General features: G+C 40.3%; 1 protein-coding gene across 2 annotated transcripts; it reads right to left on the bottom strand.

The window, feature by feature from the left end:
- Nucleotides 1-1,041: 1,041 nt before the first annotated feature.
- cherp (calcium homeostasis endoplasmic reticulum protein) lies at nt 1,042-24,304 on the bottom strand. Of its 2 annotated transcripts, XM_085251840.1 has the most exons (20): nt 24,134-24,304; nt 23,402-23,575; nt 19,809-19,847; nt 17,241-17,410; nt 16,624-16,761; nt 16,325-16,476; nt 13,064-13,175; nt 12,781-12,870; nt 11,564-11,768; nt 10,416-10,579; nt 6,241-6,495; nt 5,869-6,064; nt 5,527-5,768; nt 5,086-5,219; nt 3,702-3,788; nt 3,183-3,335; nt 2,516-2,629; nt 2,329-2,423; nt 2,021-2,206; nt 1,042-1,922 (listed from the first exon to the last, which is right to left on the bottom strand). In XM_085251840.1, the coding sequence occupies exons 1-20, from the start codon at nt 24,156-24,158 to the stop codon at nt 1,885-1,887; spliced, it is 2,769 nt and encodes a 922-aa protein (XP_085107966.1). In that variant the 5' UTR covers nt 24,159-24,304; the 3' UTR covers nt 1,042-1,884. The 2 variants fall into 2 exon arrangements, with proteins under 2 accessions (XP_085107966.1, XP_085107967.1); XM_085251841.1 differs by lacking the exon at nt 19,809-19,847.
- Nucleotides 24,305-25,276: the final 972 nt, after the last annotated feature.

Genomic DNA, 25,276 nt, shown 5'->3' with positions numbered 1-25,276 from the left:
GCACCAATTAATGTTCTGTTTCACTTATATACACTTTATTGCACTTTATCTAAATCGTTGAATTCAGTTGTTCAGACCACTTAATGGCAGCAGATGTATAAATCAAGCACCTCTGCATGCAGACTGCTTTTACAAATATTTGTAAAAGAATGGGTGAGAGCACAGAGCTAGTCTTCAGCTATCCAGCCCGCTTTACTTTGGAACCCGTTTGGATTCAAGAGAGAGAGACTTTCTGCAACTTGAATCTAGGTTTAGAAATTTCTAGTTAGCGCTGGATCACAGGTGATGCTAAACCACACCTTATTTATGCTTCCATAGGTTTAGGCTGCACAGGGGCTTCCTATGACACAATGACTGTTTCTTGACTCCTCTCTTTGTGTTTATACACCTCTACCGTACTTAATCATCAGTAACTATAAAAGTTTGGTTCTTTGCTTTAGTTTGACTTTTTTCTTGCCTTTTACCCCGAATTGGTTGTGGCAGACAAGTGATAGGTGTCCTTCCAGGGGCCTGGGTCCCCCTGAGGCTTCTTCTTGCTTATTATGCTGTCTCTGTAAAGCTGATCTTTGCCTTTCTGAGTTTAAAATGTCAACACTTGGACTTTATATCATATGAGACAATCGTGTATCAAATATTTTTCTTAGGCAAGTTTGAGTGTAAATACAAAACCATCTGAGTAGCAGCCATGAAAGAATACAGTATATACTGAATATAATGTTCATCAAAGAGCTATGAACTTAAAAGGGTCCAGAAATATTGCATTTGGCAATATGATGGAAAAGGCACAATTACGGGTTTCAGTAAGAATGCTGTGCTTGGTCAAAATAACAAATATTAGACAGGCGGACTTTTACAACTAGTGATGCAGAATCTTAGGATCATATAATTTGAGGATTTCATTACCTATTAGTTACACTTTTGATTGAATTAAAAATTGCCAGGAAAAAAAGATTAGACACTGCATGCTGGTGACCATTTGGAGATGGCCAAGCCAGCAGGACAGTGTGATGATTGATCGTGGAAACAGAAAGAAAAGGCCCATTGTGAGCTGTCAGAATTGTTTATTTAGATCATGTCTCTACAGTGTGCTTGTGGATAAAAATACAGTGGAATTGTTGAGCTTCATTTTAACACTACAACTAAAAGACATATCTAAAGAGAAGTTGTTACCTGAAAAAGAAAATATCACAATAATAAGCTGCTTAAGAAGAAGATTCACAAGAAGAACAACTTTCGCCTTAAATGCTCAGTTCTCACATATGACATTTCTGTTTTACCAATAGTGATCTGGCCACATCTTATTTTCAGAACCCACTCTTCTGAGACTTTTGACACCTTCCACAGTAAGCAGTTTTCTTTAAGACCAATTCCTCCACAAAAAGGAATAATTTATGAAAAAAAGCACTGCTTTTATTATTTATTAAAGAATTATTTTGACAATCCACCGCAAGTGAAAGAAAAGCACTGCTTTAATACACATTATTCACTTCTATTATGTCCTAAATGTTGAGTGTGACTGAGAGCTCTGTTTTCAGTCTGTAGAATTATGAACACTTACATGAAATATAATAAAATTAAACAGATAGTTATTCGAGGGTCCAAGCTGAACAAAAATGATTTAGCTGACTCCTGTGATGTTGCTATTGTTAGCGTCAATTGTCACATCTACACACTGTACATGTTCTGCTTGGACAAACTTGACTTAGAGGCAGCAAAAGCTCTTTGCACTCTTAGACACTTAAAAATGAATAGTGTTCTCCTTTAGTTTGGACTTTTGGGACTAGTGACAAATCCTGGGTGGAAAACCAACTAAAATTAAAAAAAAGTTAGCTCTGTGGTGGCGGTGGTGAGGAGGAGAGGGTTGTTTCACACAATTTGACTGCATCAGTCAGTTGAAGGGGCTTCCTGGGGTTCCCGATTGACTGACCCAGAAAGAAAAACAAACAGAAAAGGAGGAGTTAGATAAGGGACAACCCAATTTATTTTCGTGAGTAATTCCTGAATAAAAGATTTTATGTACCTTCTTCTCTTGCCTTCATGCGAGCTACAAAGTTGTAACTTTTATTCCTGCGATAGTTCTCGTAAGGGTCATCCAGTGAGACCCCCACACCTTTGTACTGGTCCCATTTATCCCTGATATCGCCTCCTTTAATGGGGTCCTGGATGCCCTGTTCTTTAGCCCCCAAGCCCCCTGAGCCACTCCAACCTACAGCAGACAGGAAGTCATTTTAGGTCGCTTCAGAAAATATCCAAAAATATCATTCTTCAAACATCCTTACCGGATTTAAAAAATTAAATAAAATGTAAATCATAATAATTAGAGCGTACCCATCTTCATCAGTAGCTGATGACCTTTGTTCTCCTCCCCTAACCTGGTGTCTGCAGGTAATTTTGAAGAAGTTGTGCCCAGCACTGCTGTGGAACTACAGAAAGCACGAGAGAAATTCATCATTACACTACAGGATAAAGGTTTTTTTAGCAAAGCATATGATGAAAGAGTAGTGAAGAAACTCACGGAGGGGAGGAGCTCCGAGATTTTGGGCCACGCCGTCGCTTGGTGGGTGAATGTGAGCGGGATCGAGACCTGGAGCGAGAGTGACTACGAGATGACCTGGATCTACTCCTGGACCTAAAGAGTTTGGTTGAACACAAATTAGGTAACATGAATCACACTTCAGTCATATTCAGCACTCAAAGCCCAAAACACATTCATTATATCCAACAGCATCGTTTTTAAATAAGAGACTTCAATTACAAAAAAAGAAAAAACATTTATTCAGTCAGATGCATTGAATTAATGATACACAAAGACTTCCATGTACACGCATTATGCAGAGTCATTATGGCTTCACTGCGTAAACCTAATAGAAATATAATATCAAGAAGCCATTGTCACAGGATCTGCTGTATTTACAGGTCTTTAGTCCAACTCATCAAGTTCCTGGTGTTAAATTTGGCCGTGATTATGTGAAAATATTCCACTTTCATTCCGCGGTAATGTTTGATTGTAAATGATCAAGCGGATTATTAAACAAAATGACCGTGGGAGCTGGGGTAAGCAGACACGATGGAAAATCAAGAACTGGTGGAAATAGAGTGCATTTCATAGCTTGTGAATGAGACTTCGCAGGTTCTAACAAATCACGACTGAAGGTGCCATGCTTTGATGTGTGGATACAGACCTGGATTGTGAGTAGGAGCGAGAGCGGCTGTGGGAGCGGGAACGTGATGAACGGGAGCGTGACCTGGAGGACTTTGAGGAGTGAGAGCTGGAGCGAGACGAAGACCTCCCTCGGCTGCGAGAGCGACTCCTGGAGCGGCTGCCTCCACGACCACTAGAACCAGTCATCATTGGAGAAATGATAAAACTATCAGAACATACAAAGTTCTGGGTTTAACTGTTTAATACTTTGAAAAGCATAACATCCTCCTTTTAAAAAGACAATTCACTTTATTAAGCACATTTGAAAACAACAATCACTGACCAAAGTGCTGTAAAACTAAAAGAAGAAGCAATAAACATTATTTTATTTCTTTTTTCTGTATTATAAAGATGTGACGTGAATAATGACACCTGGTGACATGATTAGCAAACAACAGTCAAGTTTAAAAAAATCAGTTTAAATATGATGTGTTTTGATATTTGTAGCACAGGAGAGATGGAAAAAGAGAGGATACTCTATTATGAAGGAAAAGCTCACCTGTTACGTTTCTCCTGATCCTTTTTCCTTCTGGCCCTCATCTTAGCCCTGAAGAATTCATACAGGCCGTTCTGCTCCCAGCCTTCACTGAATGAGAAACCAACCACAAATACGTGTAATCACTATTCGCTGCAATTTTTAAACAAAGTAGTAGTACTTCACCCAGTTTCTACAGCAATTTCTGCAGATAAACAGCTACAAAAGACTAAGCGGTACCCAAGGCTGTGCTCCAACTATAGAGGATCACACTTCTCAGACTTTAAAGTCTATCCCAGGTTGCTGGAACGGAGAGTTTGTCTGCTAGTCGGATCTCTCATACAGGAGGAACAATGCGGTTTTTGTCCTGCTTGCGGAACACTCGACCAGGTATAATTCACAAACAAACACCTTAACCTCCACATATGTGAACATCACATTTTGGGTTGTCTAAACCATAATACTAAATTTGCCCAATCAGCCCAAATAGCAGAGAGAAATTAAAAATGCATGCCATGAAAGAGTTCAGGGTTAGGAAGTTAAAGCAGATAACCTGTAAGCTGGAGAGGAAATGTCTCACTAATTTAGTTTCTATAAGGTTAGTAAATCTTACTTACGATTACTGACTGAACAAAACATGAACAACCCTGCATTTCTTTTTAGCACCATAGCCTGGCTGACAAAGAGACCTCGTTTACACCAACTGTAATAGCCATCTTACAGACATATTTCAAAACTAGTCACAGTCCCTACAAGACTTTTCATAGAAGTTCTACCATTACACAACGCGTCAATCTTTAAGTATGATCTATTTCTATTATTTAGCTTTTAGGCCTTTAAGGTAGAGGTAAGAAGCCATTACTTAAAAAGCAGTCATGTGACCCAACTGTTTTAGTATTATATTATAAATGCTTCCCTTAAGCAGCATTATTAATAAGCAGCATACATTTTTATTGGTATTCAGAAGGTAACCAGTTTCATCTACCTATGAGGTCAGATGATATTTATTTCTTCTAGGCTTGCTATTGTAATTGGTTATTATCAGGTAGTTCTTTGCTGAGCATTTCTTCTTCACTCACCACTTTTTACTTTTACTTTTTATGTTTTTATACAGCACTCTGCAATTTTCACAAGTTATCCTTAACTTTTCCCTTTCCACTGACACCAAGTGCTTGTCAAGAGAAAATGCCAACATTCAGACGGGGTCATCTGATTGTTGGAGTTTTCTCTTTATTATTTTATGGTCTTTACCCAGCATTATATAGTGTCTTGATGTGACTCCTGTTATGATTTGGTGCTATATAAATAAATAAGAGTTAAACTGAATCACCTATTCATCGATTTATATTTTTAAATTCTATTATTAAATTAAGTTTAACTGTCTTGCACAAAAAGTGTGTGTTCGTACCTATTCCTAGGCCGATCATGAGATGGTGGGCTGTAGAAAGCTTCCACAGCAGCTAGCAGGCGATCACTGGGTGGCATGGGTGGAGGTAACCGAATGTCCTTAGGGTCCAGAGGTTTATAGTCACAGTCCTCAAGCTGTACAGTTGACAGTAACAGTAAGACCATAAGGCATGCAAACTTTATTGGGGCTAAATGTGTCTATTCTGGATGCCACTTCAGTATAAAATCCATGCTAAAAACGGTAAAAACCACCACGGTACCTCTTTTTGTGTGGTGTATGAAAAAAACTACACTTGTATGGATGTGTGTGACTGGGAGAAAATAGTAAAACAGCAGTATATAAGAAGTGCATTACTTGAACCATAATGGCAGCTTTTACTGTTTTTTTACATTTGTATTTATTTTCATTCCCCTGTCCTACAATGAGAAGCAGAGGACTTACTTTAACAAGCGGAGCCATGAGACCAGCTGGCAGGTCAAAGTAGGGCACATTTGGCACCAGACTGGGATCATCTTGCACTGGATGCTGGCGATGACGCATGTGAGGTGAATGGCCATTAAAACCATGTGGCGGTGGGCCAAATTCCGGGTGCTGGCCTCCACTCCAGGGAGGATGTTCAGCTCCCATCCCTGGTGGAGGAAGCCTCTGATTGGGATGGTGGTGGGGAGGAGGACCCGGCATATCTGTCAAACATATTTGGAGACTGTTAAAATACACCTGAAAATTAAAAGGCGCAGAAACATGCATCTCCTCTGATCTATGACTCTGAGTCTCTCCGCTAACCTCCAGGATATTCTCCTTGAGCATAGTCAAATCGATGTGGTGTATAGGGTGGTCTGTCATAGTGATGTCTGGGAGAAAAGTCTTCCTGCATAAAGCGAGGGGGAAAACGTCCAAAGCCGTGTGGGGGCGGAGGGGGCTGGTTGAAAGGAGGTGGCTGCTGGTGAGGAGGGAAAGGTCCTCTGAAATGGGGCGGCCTCTGTAAAAATGCAAGTGAAACACCACAATCATTCATGTAAGTAAGAAGCTCTAGCATCTTTGGTGCAACAAAAGAAACTTAAGTCAAATTCAGAAAAGGATGCAGTGTAAATGTAAGTTGTAAATGCAAAGTAAATAGCAGAGGAAGTAAAACCACAGAAATGTTCTCCCACATGCCTGCATGCGTGGAGGGAATGGTGGCTCCCTCTGACCCCAGGGAGGCTGGTCCGGCTGATTTCCCCATGGTGGTTGCTGGTCGTACGAGTTCCAAGATGGAGGAGCGTGCTCAGACCCACCTGGACCACTCCAAGGACCTCCTTCTCTACCAGGACCTCCACTCCAGTTTCCTGGGTCCCGCTGATCATTCCACATCCCCTCATGGCTGTTCCAAGGAGGGCAAGGTGGTGGTGGCTGGTTTGGATCAAAAGGAGGCTGGGGAAGAGCCGAGACAGAAAGGATGTGACCACGACCTGAGCTTGCTAGTAAATTGCAAAGTGAGGAACTGTGATGATTAAGAGACATGTCACTAGATGGGCAAGGCCAAGGTGACAATGTAGTGTGGCTACACTAGTATTCCTTCAGCATTAATGATAGGAATTAGAAAAAGTTAAAAAGCCCACAATGACACGTCCATTCTGTCAGAAGATGTTTTTCTCCTGTAGCTGTCATCCAGAGTGACCCAGGATAGGTCAGCTCAAGTGAGGCCAGTGTGACCGACTTCTATTTCATACTCTTACCTTAGCTCAATGCTGCAGTTCAAAAAGTCAGAAGAGACTTTTTCTTTGACCATTTTCTTGAAGTATTAAACATTTATTATAAATGTTAACCTGGCCAGCAAATATGATCAAATTAGCTGTTTTAACTATTGTCACTCAGTTAATAGCCGCATTAGGCACCTGTTATCATTGATGTAGTGGGTAGTAGACTGTAGCTGGATAAAAGAATAATAACTGCAAGCTAAATAGATGGAATATTGAGTTGTGACACAGCGATTTACAGGGACATGGCGAAGGGTCAGGCTGTTGGCTGTACAGAATAGCTAAAAACTGAGCGGAGAGTATGGAGAACTACTCTACCTGTCAAAGTTTGGACACAGCTTCTCATTTAATGGTTTTTCTTTATTTTCATGACTATTTACATTGTAGATTCTCACTGAAGCGATCTAAACTATTGAATGAACACATATGGAATTATGTAGTAAACTAAAACGTGTGAAATAACTGAAAACATGTTACCAGGTAACAGTCTTGATGTATGCGCAAAGAAATCAGGAAAGTAAATCCCAAAAGGTTTATTCTGCTCCCACACCTCCAGACTCACAAACCGCTTCTTGCCCTGGACCATTCGGACTATCACCCTGCAACCCACCCCTGCCCACCCACGTCACCAGCCTGAGCCATGGTCTGAGTAACCCCCATCACTCCGGCCACTCACACACAAACAGACCAAGTCTTCTCTTTGTCCTACTTCCCAGCATTTTGCAACTGTTTTGCTATCTAATGTGTGCCTAATTTTTTAACATGCTTCTCTTGCTTTGTTTCCATTTTATTCCGACACAGTTGGTGTGGAGCACCCACAATTTTGTCATACATGTACAATGACAATAAAAGGCCTATTCCATTCTAAAAACCATGCCGGGCCAACCTGAGTAGGTACCAGTGGAAAAGAGCTATTAGTTACACAGCAATATGCATAGGCTGCTGGTACAAAACTGAGTATTTCTTTTTCACTTGCTATGTGTTTATAAACCACTTTGCATTAGTTATTATTAATCTCTTTACTTTATAAGATAAAGTGCCTTCAGGGGACTGTTGCTGTGATATATAAAACTGAATGTATGTTAACATTCCTAGCTTATAGCACTGGTGCTACAAAGGTTGCTAGTTTTTGGCACAGCTCAAAAGTTGCAGCACAAGCATGCAATGTGGTGTTTTTCAACATCAACTCTTTAAAATATCTTGTTTCCCACAATGTAAAGAATGTCTGATTTACTCTTTTTTGCTGTTTCTGAGCAGTGCTGACAAAATAAAAGTTGTGCCTTAGCATCGTAAATCAGCCACGTAAACTCCTTTTCCAACTCGCTGTTGTACTTAGAAACTTTTCCTTTGTTGTCAGACGCACCTTCAGTTGGTGCACGTTGTGTTTGTTTTATTCTGATGGGCTGGCTTTCTTTTAAAGGTTTAAAATATCGCCCTGTTTTTTTCAGCGTGAAAACACCTCTTTCAAATTCCATTAGATTCTCTGAGCTGCCGGCACATACTATCTGTCAGTGGACTGGTGGCAAACACAAAGGAAGTGTGGGAACTGTTGTAGAATTTAAGGCTAATTACATTGATACGATAACAATATGTTATAACAACAGACTACAACTCTGTCACATTGTGACCTACTATGGCTTCACAAAATAACAAAGTGGCTTGCAAAGCTGTCACTGTTTCTTGCACGCTCTTAATGTTCACTTAGAGTAAAATCGCCCTCTGTCCTAACTGCCTCTCCAGCTACAGGGTAATGTAGGTTTTAATTAGGGCTGAACAATTATGGAAAATAATCTAATTGCGATTTTTTTGCCCCAATATTGCGATTGCGATGCGATATGCGATTATTTTTTAAGGTCTTTGTCTTCTGTATTATTAAACAAAGACAAGCAATACATCATATAGTATGGCCAATACTATATTACATTAATTTTAAACTGTTCTTTCCTGGAAGACAGACCTCTGTTATGATGACATGAGGTGATGCATGAATTGATGACTGACATTTTTATTTAACTTCTTCAATCACAACAGTATATTTGAACATACACAATAGTTTATTTTTAGCTTACAAACATCTGAGCATAAAGTGCTGACAAGGAACCCTGGTGTAAACATTAAAATGAAAGTCAGTACAATGTGCAGATTGCAGAAATATACATAAACAAAATCAGTGGCTTTACCACACTCAGTTTTTCGACATCTGTGAACTACTAGACAGTCATTCAATTAAAAAATAATATGAAATAAATAAAACTAATAAATAAAAAATACACACATCTTACTGATCTCTGCAGTCAGTAACATTACACATAAAGTGCAAACGTAATAGCAATTGTATAAACACACACACAAACACGCCTTTAAAATTTAAAGGCGTGAAATTGGACGGTCTAGTTCTGATTAGCGTCACCGCTGTCTCGGTGGAGTTTAATAAACTCGGCCGTCTGCTTCTTGCTATCTAAAATATAACCAGACACTGGTGTAAATTCTCGACTGTCTCATACTTCTGTTTAATAAGTTTTCTGTTTGACGTTTAGTCAGCTGTGTGAAAACCAAGGAGGAACCCACCCGGGGGATTAATAAAGTTTTATTTTATCTAATCTAATAACTTTAATCTCAGCCAAACCGATTTACTCACGAACAAACAAAACACTGAAAAAAGCCCAACAATAACATTTTTAGGTTGTCTAAGTGACTTATATATCACGTTTAACCCGAGCAGCGAAACTCCGCGGTGATCTGAAAATGATGTGCCGGGAGTTGTGCCGTTCTCGGCCGCATCAGTAACCCTCGAGCTCCCGGCTAGCTGTCGAGCTGGTGGGTAGCAGACGCCTCTGAAAACGTCGAAGCACTTTTGCAAATATGGGATATCTTGATAAACCGAGCAGATATTTGATGTTTACACAACTACTTTCTCGCCTGAAAATATGTTAAAAGTTTATTTTGTGACCCAGAAAGATTAGTATGAGTAATTTTAAAACTTAGTAGCGGCCGCCATTGCTGGAAACTGGAGTTTGGCTGGGCCGCGCTATGAATTCTGGGATATGGTAGGCCACGAAGGACACACCCGACCCATCCTTCAAATTCGGGGAAAAGGAGGACGCATTTGTCGGCTACATTCGGAGGAGTCTACGAATTTGGACAGCCTTCGGCGCGTCGCTGTGACGTAATCGGTCTACAAATGCGGCCTCAGGAGGATGCAGCCCATGAATTTGGACATGTCCAGAGTATAATCGCAGCCTTTGCGGTTAGAAAATTGCACTTGATCATGTCGCGATATTATCGCAAATGCGATATATCGTTCAGCCCTAGTTTTAATTGGTTCCCCATTAATATTAAACACCTTTATTTAGGAACTGCATTGTGTGTTTACTTGTGTTATCTTTGCCTAATATTCAAATGTATTTGATGATCTGAAACATTTAAGTGTGATAAACATAAAAAAAAAAATAGGAAATCAGGAAAGGCAGTACACACCACTGTAGTTGAGAATATCCAGCAAATATGCACTCTCCTTCTGTATCTTTCAATATTTTCCCTCACTCACACACACAGACACACACACACAAGAAACACACACAAAAAGGTCTTTACCGGCTGGTTGGGGTTCCAGGGGCTCATATGCTGAGGGTCATACCAGGCAGGCTTTGTGGGGGGTATATCTGAGGGACCACTAGGGTTGCTGGGGTCTGGTGGTCTGGATGAAGATCCATCAAACTCTCCCGGAGGAGGACCTGATATGGGAAGCTTTACATCTCCTGAACACAAAAAAGAGACATCATAAAACAAACATACATGGACTTGGTCAGGTTTAGCTACATTGCTGTCTGTATTATTGCTGAAGTCCTAAATTATCACCTTTAAAGTGTTTGTGCTAAAACGTCATGTACAGTAACACGGGCATGGAGACCAGCACTGACTGGCAGATGACATCAATTCAACATATAAGACTTTAAGAATGCATAAGCATCTACCTAAAATCTATTTAATCTATCATCTGTGATTATATTGTATTGGTCATCTCCCTTAAATAAACAGGCAGCCTTAAAGTGTGAAATATTCATCGACAAAAACACAGAAATGTGTCTATTGTTTCATTGGCTGATAGTGCCCCACAGGCCTCAATTGAAACAGACTAACAAGCAGCGGGCAAGGCAGCCCAGGCAGGGAAATGTTGCTTTTAGAGACATAAAATGAGTCGCAAAGTCTATATCAGGAGTAGGCAACTCCAGGTCTCAAGGGCCTGCAGGTTTTAGATATCCCCCTGGGTCAACACACCCGAATCAAATGATTAGTTCACGCCATGTTTAGAAAGAGAAATTTTGAGCATGAATCAGATCCCTGCATCTCTCCCCTGTTGGATCCTTTGTTTGGTGAATTCCTCACCACAACACCATCAGTGCCTTGTACTGAATTGTAAGTACTTGTAAGAATAAACTGCTCACAAGACAACTCCAGCAGTATAACCTCCTTTATCTAATGCACAAAATTTCCACAACAGGATCAAATACTGAAAATCAGTTTATAACTTTTATGTATTTATGTGTTTTTTCTGTATTGTTGTATCTTTCCATTAAAATTAAACTACCATAAAAATTACAGACTGTTAATTTCTTTGCAAGTGACCAAACTCGCAAATTCAGCAGAGGATCAAATAATTATTTCCCCAACTGTATAAGCAGTTGACATGAGCTCATGCATGAGGCTGTGCCTCTGCTTTGGTTGAGTGTTTTTCCACTCACCAGCTTGCGTAGTCATAGGGGGGGGCTTTTCCGGTTCAGCTGGGGCAGCTAGCTGTCCTACAGGGGCAGACTGCGGTTGTGACTGATGTTGCTGCTTCAGACTAGCAACAAACTCATCATGCTGAGTCTTCAATGCCTGGATCTGCTGCTGGAAGGCCAACTGGACTGGCTGCACCACTGCAGCATATTCTGTTATCAGGGACGCCTGAAAGAAACAACAAAATACCAGATAAAGTCTATGGTGGGAAAAATACAAAAAAAGCCATGAATGGGGCCGGGTAATATGAGGAAAAACACACACACACACACACACACACACACACACACACACACACACACACACACACACACACACACACACACACACACACACAAATCTAGATCGATCAATAGATCGATATATAGATAGATACATATATATTGTTTTGATTATGTTACTCCTGTTATCCGGGGTGATGCACACCTGACTACTTTCTGACAGATTCCAACGACTGCTGCTGGTCCATAGAGCCGTAGTTGTTGGGAAGAAGGTCACATTTATTAGCTACTGGGATATATTTTCTCTTGCTGATATGTAGAACTCCGACAGCACTTTTTCTTTTTGGCTGTGTGGGGAGGTGTTGACGTGCTGAGTTGAAAACATTCTTCATTTTGCAGGGGATGACTTTTCAGGTGGTGGAATACGTTCGTGGTATTGCTACCTTTTGCAGCAATAACTTTACGGCATCTTTTGCAAATTACGGCATTTTGTTTGATATCCTTATGAAATCCAAACCACTGCCAGATTATTGATCCAGGGCTGTTTCTCTTTGGAACTAGCTCGTCTGACTTTTCTTCAATTATAGTCTCATTCCCTTGCTCATCTGAAACTTCTGCTATCACCATATTTTCCGCCATCTGGTAGTATAAAAACACACATGCTCAGCGCAGTGTCCCAGGTAGAAAATTTTCCAGTTTGGAGGGGGGATGCATTCACAGCATGTGGGATAAAAACGCCTGACATTGCCTCCTGTCACAGGGGCCTGGAGGCTAACCCAACAAGGGGAGGGCTACAAGCTGGACAGATCAACAGTCTGTGGCAGAGACCTTCTTACTGTGAAGCAACAGTGGTAACCACTGCAACACCATGGTGCCCAATACTTACACAACAAAAATCCTGAAAGTGAAATATTTGGGTCCAACTCTAAAATCTGATTGTTAAGACATGTTCCTGTCACCTGGTACTGGCCAAGGCCCAGTGCTGGATTCTGGAGCTGTTGAATGGTCTCCTCATCAAAGTACCCATTTTTCTCCCAAAGCTGCAACAACTGTGAAGGGAGAAGGAATGTCAGAAACAGAAACCTTTTTCCGTTCAATAAATGGAGGAGAAAAAACTTCCTTTTAATCACCAGATCTAAGCTACTAATAAACTGATATGAATGAATATTCATAGCTGAAGCTGCTATAGCAAAGAAAAACCAGTTAGTGTGTTAGACTTGGAAAATATGTGTCTGTATTTACCCTGGTGATCTTCTGCTGTTTTTCTTCCTCTACAGCTAGAAAGCTTGTGCAGTAGATTGGAACAACAACTTTCTGCAGCGCTGCCAACAAGTCCTTCTGCTGCTTCCGCTGGCTGTGTAAAACATTAAAAGAATCACAAACAAAACATTGAGGCACATACAGTGGGGCAAAAAAGTATTTAGTCAGCCACCGATTGTGCAAGTTCCCCCACCTAAAATGATGACAGAGGTCAGTAATTTGCACCAGAGGTACACTTTAACTGTGAGAGACAGAATGTGAAAAAAAAAATCCATGAATCCACATGGTAGGATTTGTAAAGAATTTATTCGTAAATCAGGGTGGAAAATAAGTATTTGGTCAATAACAAAAATACAACTCAATACTTTGTAACATAACCTTTGTTGGCAATAACAGAGGTCAAACGTTTACTATAGGTCTTTACCAGGTTTGCACACACAGTAGCTGGTATTTTGGCCCATTCCTCCATGCAGATCTTCTCGAGAGCAGTGATGTTTTGGGGCTGTCGCCGAGCAACACGGACTTTCAACTCCCGCCACAGATTTTCTATGGGGTTGAGGTCTGGAGACTGGCTAGGCCACTCCAGGACTTTCAAATGCTTCTTACGGAGCCACTCCTTTGTTGCCCGGGCGGTGTGTTTTGGATCAGTGTCATGTTGGAAGACCCAGCCTCGTTTCATCTTCAAAGTTCTCACTGATGGAAGGAGGTTTTGGCTCAAAATCTCACGATACATGGCCCCATTCATTCTGTCCTTAACACGGATCAGTCGTCCTGTCCCCTTGGCAGAAAAACAGCCCCATAGCATGATGTTTCCACCCCCATGCTTCACAGTAGGTATGGTGTTCTTGGGATGCAACTCAGTATTCTTCTTCCTCCAAACACGACGAGTTGAGTTTATACCAAAAAGTTCTACTTTGGTTTCATCTGACCACATGACATTCTCCCAATCCTCTGCTGTATCATCCATGTGCTCTCTGGCAAACTTCAGACGGGCCTGGACATGCACTGGCTTCAGCAGCGGAACACGTCTGGCACTGCGGGATTTGATTCCCTGCCGTTGTAGTGTGTTACTGATGGTGACCTTTGTTACTTTGGTCCCAGCTCTCTGCAGGTCATTCACCAGGTCCCCCCGTGTGGTTCTGGGATCTTTGCTCACCGTTCTCATGATCATTTTGACCCCACGGGATGAGATCTTGCGTGGAGCCCCAGATCGAGGGAGATTATCAGTGGTCTTGTATGTCTTCCATTTTCTGATGATTGCTCCCACAGTTGATTTTTTCACACCAAGCTGCTTGCCTATTGTAGATTCACTCTTCCCAGTCTGGTGCAGATCTACAATACTTTTCCTGGTGTCCTTCGAAAGCTCTTTGGTCTTGGCCATGGCGGAGTTTGGAGTCTGACTGTTTGAGGCTGTGGACAGGTGTCTTTTATACAGATGATGAGTTCAAACAGGTGCCATTCATACAGGTAACGAGTGGGGGACAGAAAAGCTTCTTACAGAAGACGTTACAGGTCTGTGAGAGCCAGAGATTTTCCTTGTTTGAGGTGACCAAATACTTATTTTCCACCCTGATTTACGAATAAATTCTTTACAAATCCTACCATGTGGATTCATGGATTTTTTTTTCACATTCTGTCTCTCACAGTTGAAGTGTACCTCTGGTGCAAATTACTGACCTCTGTCATCATTTTAAGTGGGGAACTTGCACAATTGGTGGCTGACTAAATACTTTTTTGCCCCACTGTAATCCATTACAATACTACAATGAATGAGCAATGCCTGGCTCCTGCATGCTGACCCACAGCATGGGCAAAGCTGTGTGCTGAGCCCTCTCCTGTACACCTCCCTCCTCCAATTCAACAGTTATTGGCCTCATCAGCAGAGGGGACAAGACTGCGTACAGGGAGTGGGGTAAAAAAACTGGCAGAATGGTGTTGAGCAGAACACAACCTTCTGCTCAACACCATCAAAACTAAGGAGGTAGTGATTGACTTCAGCAATCAGAACATGTTGCTCTCCACATCAACGGGGACTGTAATCAGCAAGTGTCCTCCTTTAAGTTCCTGGGGACCTGTCATGAACCACTAACAACAACATGGCCGTTAAAACCGTTAAAACCAACAAGGACACCACATCCTTAAGATGCTAAAAGGAACCATCTGGATAAGAAACTGTTGGTGGCTTTTTAATTGCAGCACCACAGAGAGTGTCCTGACCTACAACAATGCCTGGTATACTTATGGCTTGGTGGCAGAAAAACATGCAGAGGGTCATTAGACAGCGCAAAAGATCATTGGCTGGACCTTACTCTGGAGAGATGAGAAAACTTCTGCCGAATTTTCTCACCCGTTCAACAAAACGCCCAGGACAGCCAGGTTGAGAAACAGCTTTTATCCTGCCATCAGAACACTGAATGCTAAGCTCAGTTAATGGGCTGAGTGAGCTTCACTCATCAGCCCCATCTGCAATATTCCTGTGTAATATAAAACAGTCAAAGGTGCACCTTACAGAGACCAACAACTAAACTACATAACTAAGAGCCAAATTATTAGAATTCTCTCACAGTTTGGTACCTCAATTATTCTTTAAAAAAGGATGGAAAACAAAAAAAACATGAAAAAACCTTCCTAACTGGAACATGAAAAAAAAAATATCTCCACTATTCTGACATATTACCTGTTTCAAGCTGTTCCCATACACTTTAAACTATGGAGAACCAGAAGAGCCACGCAAACCTTTGGCTTATTTGAAGCGTGTCAAGCAGGTTTCAGAGCTAATCACATAGAAACAGCTTTAATGAAGGTTACAAATGATCTTCTTATGGCCTCTGACAGTGGACTCCTCTCTGTGCAGCGTACAATACTGTTGACCATAACATTGTCTGGCTATTAGAGCATACTGTAGGTATTAAAGGTACTGTGCTGCAGTGGTTTGCATTCTATATATCTAACAGACTCCAATTTGTTCATGTAAGAGTCCTCTTCACATACGAAGGTTAATTATGGAGTTCAGTGCTAATGATGCCAGGACCAATTGTGTTTACATTATACATGCTTCCCTTAGGCAGTATCAACAGAAGGCATAGAAAAAGAAACAAACAAACAGGAAAGAGAAAGGCAGTGAGGAAAATTGATTTTACCCTCTTTCAGATTACTTATAATGCTACTCCATTATTAGTTTTCTCACGGATAAAGTACACAAGTAAACTACATGGGTTCATGAGTGTATTTAGGTTTGGGTACCAGTGATGAAGAACGTCATTTGTTAAGTAGATAAGATGTAGGCGCAGCTCAAAATGAGCTGTATCAGCAGTGATGCGGTTGCGTAGATGTGATGTCATCAGTTCACAGTGCTGTGGGGTCTTGGCATTATTGAACATCCAGTTCTTACCAGCCTGAGGAAGAAAAACAAAAGTGAAATGTAAATAGCTCTAATTATAATAACTCTTTACATGAAGGAATTGTACAAAGAGAAAGCCAATGGGAGGAATGATTTCCTGTGTGGCCCTGATTCATAGAAAATCCTATCGTTATGTCCTTACCGAGATGGCATCTTTGGTGCAGGTGTCTATAATGGGTTGAAGCAGGTTGTCAAATTCTGTTATGTCCAACTGTGTTTCCAGCAGCAGCTTTTGGGTCTGCTGCTCCATAGCTAAAGTAATGGCTGCAGTGACCTGTTCCTACATTGAGAAAGCATTAGAAAATTTATTGGTCAACATTGGTCTTGTGATGTCCCCTCAGCCACTTGTACCACATCCACCCAGACCTCCCTCTCCCCGGCCACCTCCCCCAGCTTCTCCGAGGGAACGCCTTGGTGTTCCCAGACCAGCCGAGAGATATAATCTCTCCAGCGTGTTTATTTCTTGTATCACATGCTCGTCGTTATTATTTTGTTTAATGCATGGAGCGATAACGACTTCATTTCTCTCCAAGCATTCAAGAGTGGGTCCCAGTTTTGTTAGTACAGAGAGTTACTCTTCTGTAAAGAAGTTATATGTGCAAAACCGAAATTGTCATGCCCTCACAAAAAATTCTCCAATCAACTCCGGACAACTGAAACATTCAGCAAAGACAGACTTCAAAACAAAAACGTTCATCAACAACCAGTACACGGGAATAAATGTTCCTGGAGGGAAGGCTATGCTTCTTTCCACTTCACCTGTCTGAGCGTGTGCAGATGCTGCTCCTGCTGCTGCAGATTCCACTGGCTCTGTTGAATGAGCTCATCTATAGCGGGCGCAGAGGGTGGAGGTATTGGAGGTGGAGCAATCATCGGCATCAGTGGAGGAGGGATATCAACCACATCTTTTGTACCAGGGTTGTATATTTCTGCACAAACAAACAAACAAGCAAAAACAGGACTGAATGTTCAGTCCTTAAGACGAAGTGTTTCTTTTGTATAGCTGCTGCTGATGACAACATGATGGCCATGAACATAATTAATAAATCATGAAGAGAAAAAGAAATACTGCTAATCTGCCAATATGGTTTTCTGAGGAAGAAATAAAACATGGCCTACATGAAATGTTCCAAGTAGAGGAGTGAACACAATTTAAGACATGCAATCAGTATCAACACATCCCCTCCTGGTACTGCTGATTGCTGCAGAAACAACTGGTGCGCTGAGGTAACCTGTTGGCATCGCCACAAACTCAGGCTGGGCTGCTCGATTAAATCAAAATACATTTCTGTTGTACCAAGACTTCCGAGAATGTATGGACACTGTGAATTTTAAGACAGAATGCAATATTTGCAAATCTCTTAAATCCTTGCTTTATTCACAACAGAACACAGATGCTTAATCTGAGAACATCTACAGTTTTATAAGGTAAATGGACAGTACTTATTTAGCATTTTTTTACTCTGAGCTTTTTACTACAAGTCCCATTCACCTAATGTCAAACATAGTCACAGAGGTGCTTTTTTTCTTTCCCTAACCTTGTCTAACATTCACATACAACTAGGGTTTCAATAGCTTGTCCAAGAATACGTAAACGTGCAGAATGGGGAAGCCGAGGAGTGAACCAAGCTTCTGATTGGTAGACAACCCGCTATACCTGCTGAGCCACATCACCCTAAGAAAAATATTTGCTAATTTTAAATTTGATGGCATCTACAACAGAAGCAAAAATTGGCAGAGTTTCAACAATGTTCAAAAAACTATCTAAAAACTGAGAAACAATTTCATACATAATATTGTTAAAAGATTTCCAGAGAATCTAGAGAAATCACTGTGCACAAGGGACAAGGTAGGAAATCAGTATTGGATGTCCACGACCTTCAAATACTGCAATAAAACCAGGCATGGTTCTGTGACGGAAATCTGTGCATGGGCTCAAGAACACTCCCAGAAATCACTGTGTGAGAACACAGCTCACAGTCCCCTCAACAAACGCAGGTTAAAGCTCTATCATGAAAAGTAGACACATATGAACATGATCTAGAAACATTGCTGTCTTCTCAGGACCAAAGCTCACTTAAAATGGGCCGAGGCAAAATAGAAAACCGCTCAGAGGTCAGATGAATCAAAGTTTGAAATTGTTTTTGAAACTATGAATGCTGCTCTTCCAGACTAAAGAGGAGAGGGAACATCTGGCTTGTCATCAGCAGTCAGTTCAAAAGCCTGAATCCTTGATGGCAGAGGATGCATTAGTGTCAAATTATTTGACAGCATGTATATTTGGAAAGGTAGTATCAATACTGCAAGGTATATGCAATATTAGCTTTCCTAAAATGATACTTTTAGGATACGCTTTGCAATGTTTACCAAAGCCAAACTGAACTATTCTTTAAAGTTACAAGTACAGACAGAGGACTTCAAAGGACTACGTTCAATTTGTGATGCAGAATAAATGTTAGAAATGTTTTGTGGATTGTACCAAGCCAATTTTTCCACTGCTGGAATTTCAACTAATAGAGAACACATTAAATATGTTAACAGTCTTATTGCTGGCCCTTTATCACCAAAGATATTAATGCAGTAAAATTCATTTTATAGAACAAAAGTGAAACAAAGCCAAGTAAATGTTATCACTTAATAATATAAAATGTTCAGAACATAATCATAAACTTTTCAGTAATTACAGGAGGATTACATTTGTATTACTGGATAAATAAAACTGTATTCATCCCATATTTGGGAATTATTTTATTACAGCATTTGAACTGATGATAATAATCATAAAAAAGAAGAAGAACAACAACTTTGTCTTAGCTTAACATTTAGCTTCTGATGCCACTTGCCAATAATATCTGTAATACTATAGTACTGACTGTAGTACTAATTTGAGTACCAAGAAATAAACAAGCTGATCTGGGCCAAGACTTTTCCAAAAATGAGGAAAATAATGCAGAAACTAGTTCAACCAATACTGACATTTTTTAAATTGTGCAGCCCTTATCCTACAGCTGCCCTGAGCAGAAGCATGTTACAGACAAACAGGACAAACAACACCCTGCTCTGTTTGTGTCTGTGTCTTTGTATCTGTGCATGTAATCAAACCTGCTTCGAGATGGAGGATTAAGCATTTTAATCAAGATCATTAAGAAGGTATGGCCAAGAGAAATTCACTGAAAAAGCAAAAAATGTGAACATGCAAAATGAAAACAAAGCAAAGTATTTTAAAGCACAAATGTTGTGTCATCTGGCAAAAAAGTGCATAACAACATGTGACTTTCCAAATAGAATTTTTAAATGTATCTGAAAATTCTGATTTTAAATAAATACCTTTAGATTTATACTCCTCCCCATCGTGGGTAGAGGGATCTAAGTGGAGAAAGGCAAACTTTAATGCATTTCAGTGGTATCACACAACTGACAGAAGAACACCATGCAAAACTAAACACTCTGCTTCTAGTATCAGGCTGCTAATTAGGTGACTATGTTTCAGTAATCAAAGCCAACTGTAGGACAGTAAATAATGTAATTTACTCTCATATTAAGTTCACTTCTTTGTAAAGCATCTATGCCAAGAAAATATTTGTGTTTTGCTCAAAGAACTGCTGTCCTCACAATAAGGACGTGACTGGATTGCTCCTCATGCAAGAATATGAGAAGGTTCTCTAAAGCAGCATTTGCTGAAGCTGCATGTGGGAAGTTTCATATATTTTTACTGCTTTTTAAAGATTTAATTTGTGCATAGTTAGTACAATTACTATTTTGACTTCTTTTGAAAAGTAATATTTCAGTGATATTTCTTACTAGATTTTAAAATATAAATAAAAGTATGTAGCCGGCTGGAAGCCGTTCAGTCCCTGCTCTGAGGAAGAAGCACCTCACTTCAACAAGCCGACACCAAACTAACCCCTTTGTTCCTGCTCTTTTTCTTCAGGTTGCAGCAGTTCTGGGCGCTGCTTCCAGTTTAAACACAGTCTGCCTTGTGCCCCCCTTGATTCTTGGGGACGGACTGGCTGAGGTTTAATAAACTGGTAGGACAATGTTGGGAGGGTGTGCTCATGACAGAGTCATGTACTATACATCAACTATACTCTGACCATCTCTCCTTGCTAATGATACTGACCTACAAACCCCTCATTTGCAGAACTAAACCAACCAACAGAATGATTAAGACCTTGTCTACTTCAAGATTGCTTTGAATAAACAGACTGGAGCACTTTTATGGACTCTGATGTAGAAGTGTACAGATTATTTGTTCTATACTACATCAACTTCTGCACTGACCTGGTCATCACATTGAAACTAATCAAAGTGTTCTGAAACCAGAAACCCTGGGTCAATAAAGAGGCCAGAGAGCTGCTTAAAATCAGGGATGTTGCTTACAAAGCCCAGGACACAGCATCTTATAGCCTAGCAAAAGCAAATCTCAAACACAGGTACAATGCAGGTACAATGATGCAAGCGAAATCTACCTCCATCCCCTACCAGCCCAGCCTGAACTGTCATTGGAAAGAAATGACATTAGGAGTGTTATTGCAGAGAATTAAACCCAGAAAGGATACAGAACCTGATGGTGTTCTGGAGTGTGTTCTGCAGACCTGCACTGACCACCTTGCAGAGGTTTTTACTAACATCTTTAACCTCTCTTTGATTTCTGGGAGTGCACAACATGCCTCAAAACTACAACCACTGTGCCCATTCCAAAACAAAGAACTAAGAGCAGCCTAAATGACTATCATTCAACTACACATACCCTGATGATAGCAAAATGCTTTGAAAGACTGATTGTGGCTCACATTAAGTGATCACAGCCACTCTGGACCAGAGTCAACAGAAGAAGCCATCAGCCTTACACTCTATACCACCTTAGAGCACTTCAACAAACAGGCAGGTACTGTAGAATGTTCCTCCTGGACTTCAGTTCTGCTTTCAATACCAGTGTCCCCGCAAACTGGTGTCCAAACTCCCAAACCGTTTCAGCCCGACCATCTTTAGGTGGACCCTGTATTTCTTAACCAACTATCCCCAGACTGTCAGGATGGGCAAATGCGCATCCTCCACCCTCAATGTACCAAAGGGATGTGAGCTGAGCCCTGTTCTGTAAGACCTGTTCAACCTTCAAACGTGACAAACACCATCATCAAGTTTGCGGACAACACACAGTCATTGGCCTGATCTCCATTAACAACAAGACTGCAGAGAAAAAGTGTAGAGCCTAATCGCCTGGTGCCCCATCAACAACTTATACTACACAGCAGCAAAGCCAAGGAGACTGTGGTGGATTTCAGACAGTCAAGAACAGAACTTGACCCTATGTACATCAACTATACTCAAATGCTGCTACACACATACACACAGTCTACACATGCTTGCTAGCCTTCCTATTACAACTTCTGTGTAATAGCACTACACTGCTATACTGTGAAACTTGCACATACAACTTGTGAAGTCATTACTAAATTTTCATAATGTTCTTAACTTTGCACATAATTTTTATGACCTTGTACGTATTTTGTATTCTTTTATTCTATTAATTATTTTCTTCTTCATGTGTACTTTTAAATATTTGCATTTTGCACATTTTTTGAATATTTTGCATGGACAGGGGTTGCGAAAATGTTATTTTGTTGTCCTACACAACAATAATAAAAACACCAAACTTGAATCATAAATACCGGCAGTCGCCAGTGCTACCCTCAGCCTTCTAACAGACCTATGGTATCAGTTTCAAAATCCTGTCATCTTGTTCTCAAAGTATGGCATTCATTTTTACTAGATGCACCTGTGGTATCAATTTGAAAATCCTAGGGGACTTCCCTCTTGCGGTATTGCATCCACAAGATTCTCAGAAGATTTGACCTCTGACCTTAACAGGGTAACAAGAAACCCCATCAGCCTTTTACGGCTGAGTGATAAAAGGAATGTCAGCAGCACCTGTACAACAGAGGCACTAGACTCAGTTCAAACTGGGAGGTAAAATACACGTATTACTTCCCATTTGCAATTCAAAATTACTCGCCAACTGACAAGGACCCTTTATGGCCATTTGGCGAGTGGGGGACATAGATTGTGAAGTGGGGTGGACACAGGATTGGTGCCACACAAGTATACCACCTCAACCTCCTAAAAGCATGGAGAGTGACAGAATTTTGGAACTTGTTGTATGTCTCCTTGAAGACTGCCGAAAAAGCTGTATGTGTAGACAGCGCACTGTAAGATAGTACAAAACAGTGCTTCATCTACTAATCCTCCTACCCAAATGTCTGATATGAAAATTATTCTTTGGACCCCACCAATGTGTCTTTGATTATTGAAGAGATTCTAAATTTAAAGATTTGTATTTTCAAATTTAGCTTCAACAGTTCCTTCCACAGTTCCTTGCCAGGTTGTTATTAAGCCAGACCAAAGTGTCATTTGGACACCTTTTATCCTGTAGTGAGATTCCAAATCCACTGTCTTTAGTGCATTTAGTGACTGATATCCTTGTTCTGCTTTTGGGGAGATTTTCTGTGAGCTAGAGAACTGACTCTGCAGCTCACGAAGGCTGCAAGCAGAACAAGGACTACTGTTGCAAGGTGATGATATAAAGGGAGTCTTAAAGCCTTTAATCAAAAGGAAAACCCATGCCTAAAACAGATTCACATTACCAATACAATGTTGGACTGTTCAATTAACAGTTTCACCCCAAAACAGAAAAGTAAATAATTCTGCCAACATATCTGGTGCATGTACTGGGTTGTTTTGTTTTTTTCGCTTTTATCTGTAAAAACTGTTTTTTTATTACATTTTTTTTAGTTTGAATATTTCAATCATAGTAAGAAATCCAAAGTGCTGAACATCAAATGAACTTAATATTGCAATACTAAATTGACCTCTATGTGAAAATTCTGTTTTTATCCTGACGTGTCAGTTTAACTACATACGTTGCTGTTGCTCCATAGCAAGTTTGTACTTGTAGTAACTGAAGTATTCGCCCCCAAAAAGGAAGGAAAACTTAGGGTTGTCCTTCTGTTTTTCCATCGTCATCTTCTCAAACTCTGGGCCATTTCGGGCAACAAACTGGGCCAGCTTATCAATCACATTTCGAAGCTCCTGATCTGTACAAAAAAAAAAAAAAGACATAAATACAGTGAAAAATGTTGTTGTAAAAACCTCAAAACAGAGACACTGAAACAGACAGAAATAATAGTGTCTAAAGTGCTTTTAAAAAAACAAATAAAACAGATTTAGAAAATAATGAATTTCTTCTGAAACAGAAACATCTAGGAAAGAGGTTGCATAATCATTATTTCCATATTTCTACATAGTATTATTAAATCAGTTGGCTGTAATTCTACTCTTAATCGTGCTGCTGTAGCACAAAAATATCTATAAGGGATCTTCTTTCTATGGGGGTTCTTTTTCTTAAAAGCCAGCAGCCGTGAAAAGTTGGAACAACTAACGTTTACTCTCCATTACTGGATTATTTCTACACTATTTTTCACGTTAGTTGGTGCAATGCTTACACACAGAGCCTGGTTAAACATTCATCCACTTGTGATCGGTGACCTTAATCAATATGCTAAATCCAATGGTTTTGTTAGCTATGTAGCAGATAGCACGGGTGCTCGCTTACGTTGAATCGAAATTTAAAATAGCTGTGGTGTACGGCTCACCTTCGGGAGGACTGGGGATATCCATGTTTAACTTCTGTTCCAGCGAACCACTTAGCCAGAATATGTATGTAAAAACTCGGCCAAATTCTTTACTTTTTCAGAAAAAGGTATATCAAATTCCCCCAAAATCACTTGCATTGCCGCTGCTACGCACAGGAAATGCGATACAGAAACAGCGCCACAAAAGATGGCTATGGAATTGTCTCCAGCGCCCCCTGCGACTGGGAGGAGTGTTCGCGCCTTGCTCGTTTGGGTGGGTTGATGGTTGCAGTTGCGAGTAAACGTCCAAAAATGAAAATATTTTTATTTAACTATAAGTAAGATACTAAAAAAATACAACATTTTAAAATATCTTTAGTCCTGATATTTATTATATAGGCTTACAAATCCTATCCTAGAAAACATGGTTGAAACCCCGTAGTTTCTCTTCCTGGTCAATATAGGAGGCAAAACCTTTGGACAGTTAGACCACACAAGACACTTATCCAGCTGGATCCAACACCCAGTCCAATGGGAATGCTGTGTTATCCAGCTGGTCATTTCAAATGACCCACTTGGCAGTGCAGAGCTATCTTTTTGTTTGTTTGTTGTATGATCAGGAGCAAGAATCTACATATACATATTTTGAGCTTGGCAACACAGTGTTTAGCACTATTGTGTCACAGCAAAAAGGTCCTGGGTTTACATCCACAATCTCGCTATAGCCTTTCTGTGTGGAGCTTGCATATTCTCCTCTGGTTCTCCAGCTTCCCCCCACAGTCCAAAGACATGCAGTTAGACAGATTACATTAATTGATGATTTTAAGAAGAATTAAAATGGTATTTACCCAGAATAATAATTAGATTAACAATATCAGAAATTTTGTTGTTCAACCCACTCATAAAAGAAACAATAAGTAAGCATGGAAATGTTGACTATTTTCAGATTGAGTCAACTGTAAATGTCTGACCAAAATAAACTCACATGAGGACAATTTGAAACAGAGATGATCACCAGTTTCACATTCAGAAGTACAAAAAAATTACATGAGTCAACCTCAATTTCAAATCGCTTAAATAGGAAATCTAGGAGTGGTATTCAAATGTTCCTTTCAACAACAAATCATTTTATTATTTTGATATACTTTATACTTTATTAAAGTA

Source organism: Mchenga conophoros, linkage group LG17 (assembly GCF_057382185.1).
Source record: "Mchenga conophoros isolate Kocher_MC1m ecotype Shallow Benthic linkage group LG17, M_conophoros_male_GT1.1, whole genome shotgun sequence".
Lineage (NCBI taxonomy): Eukaryota > Metazoa > Chordata > Actinopteri > Cichliformes > Cichlidae > Mchenga > Mchenga conophoros.
Note: the sequence above shows the minus strand (reverse complement) of the source record. Positions and strands in the feature narration are given on the sequence as shown.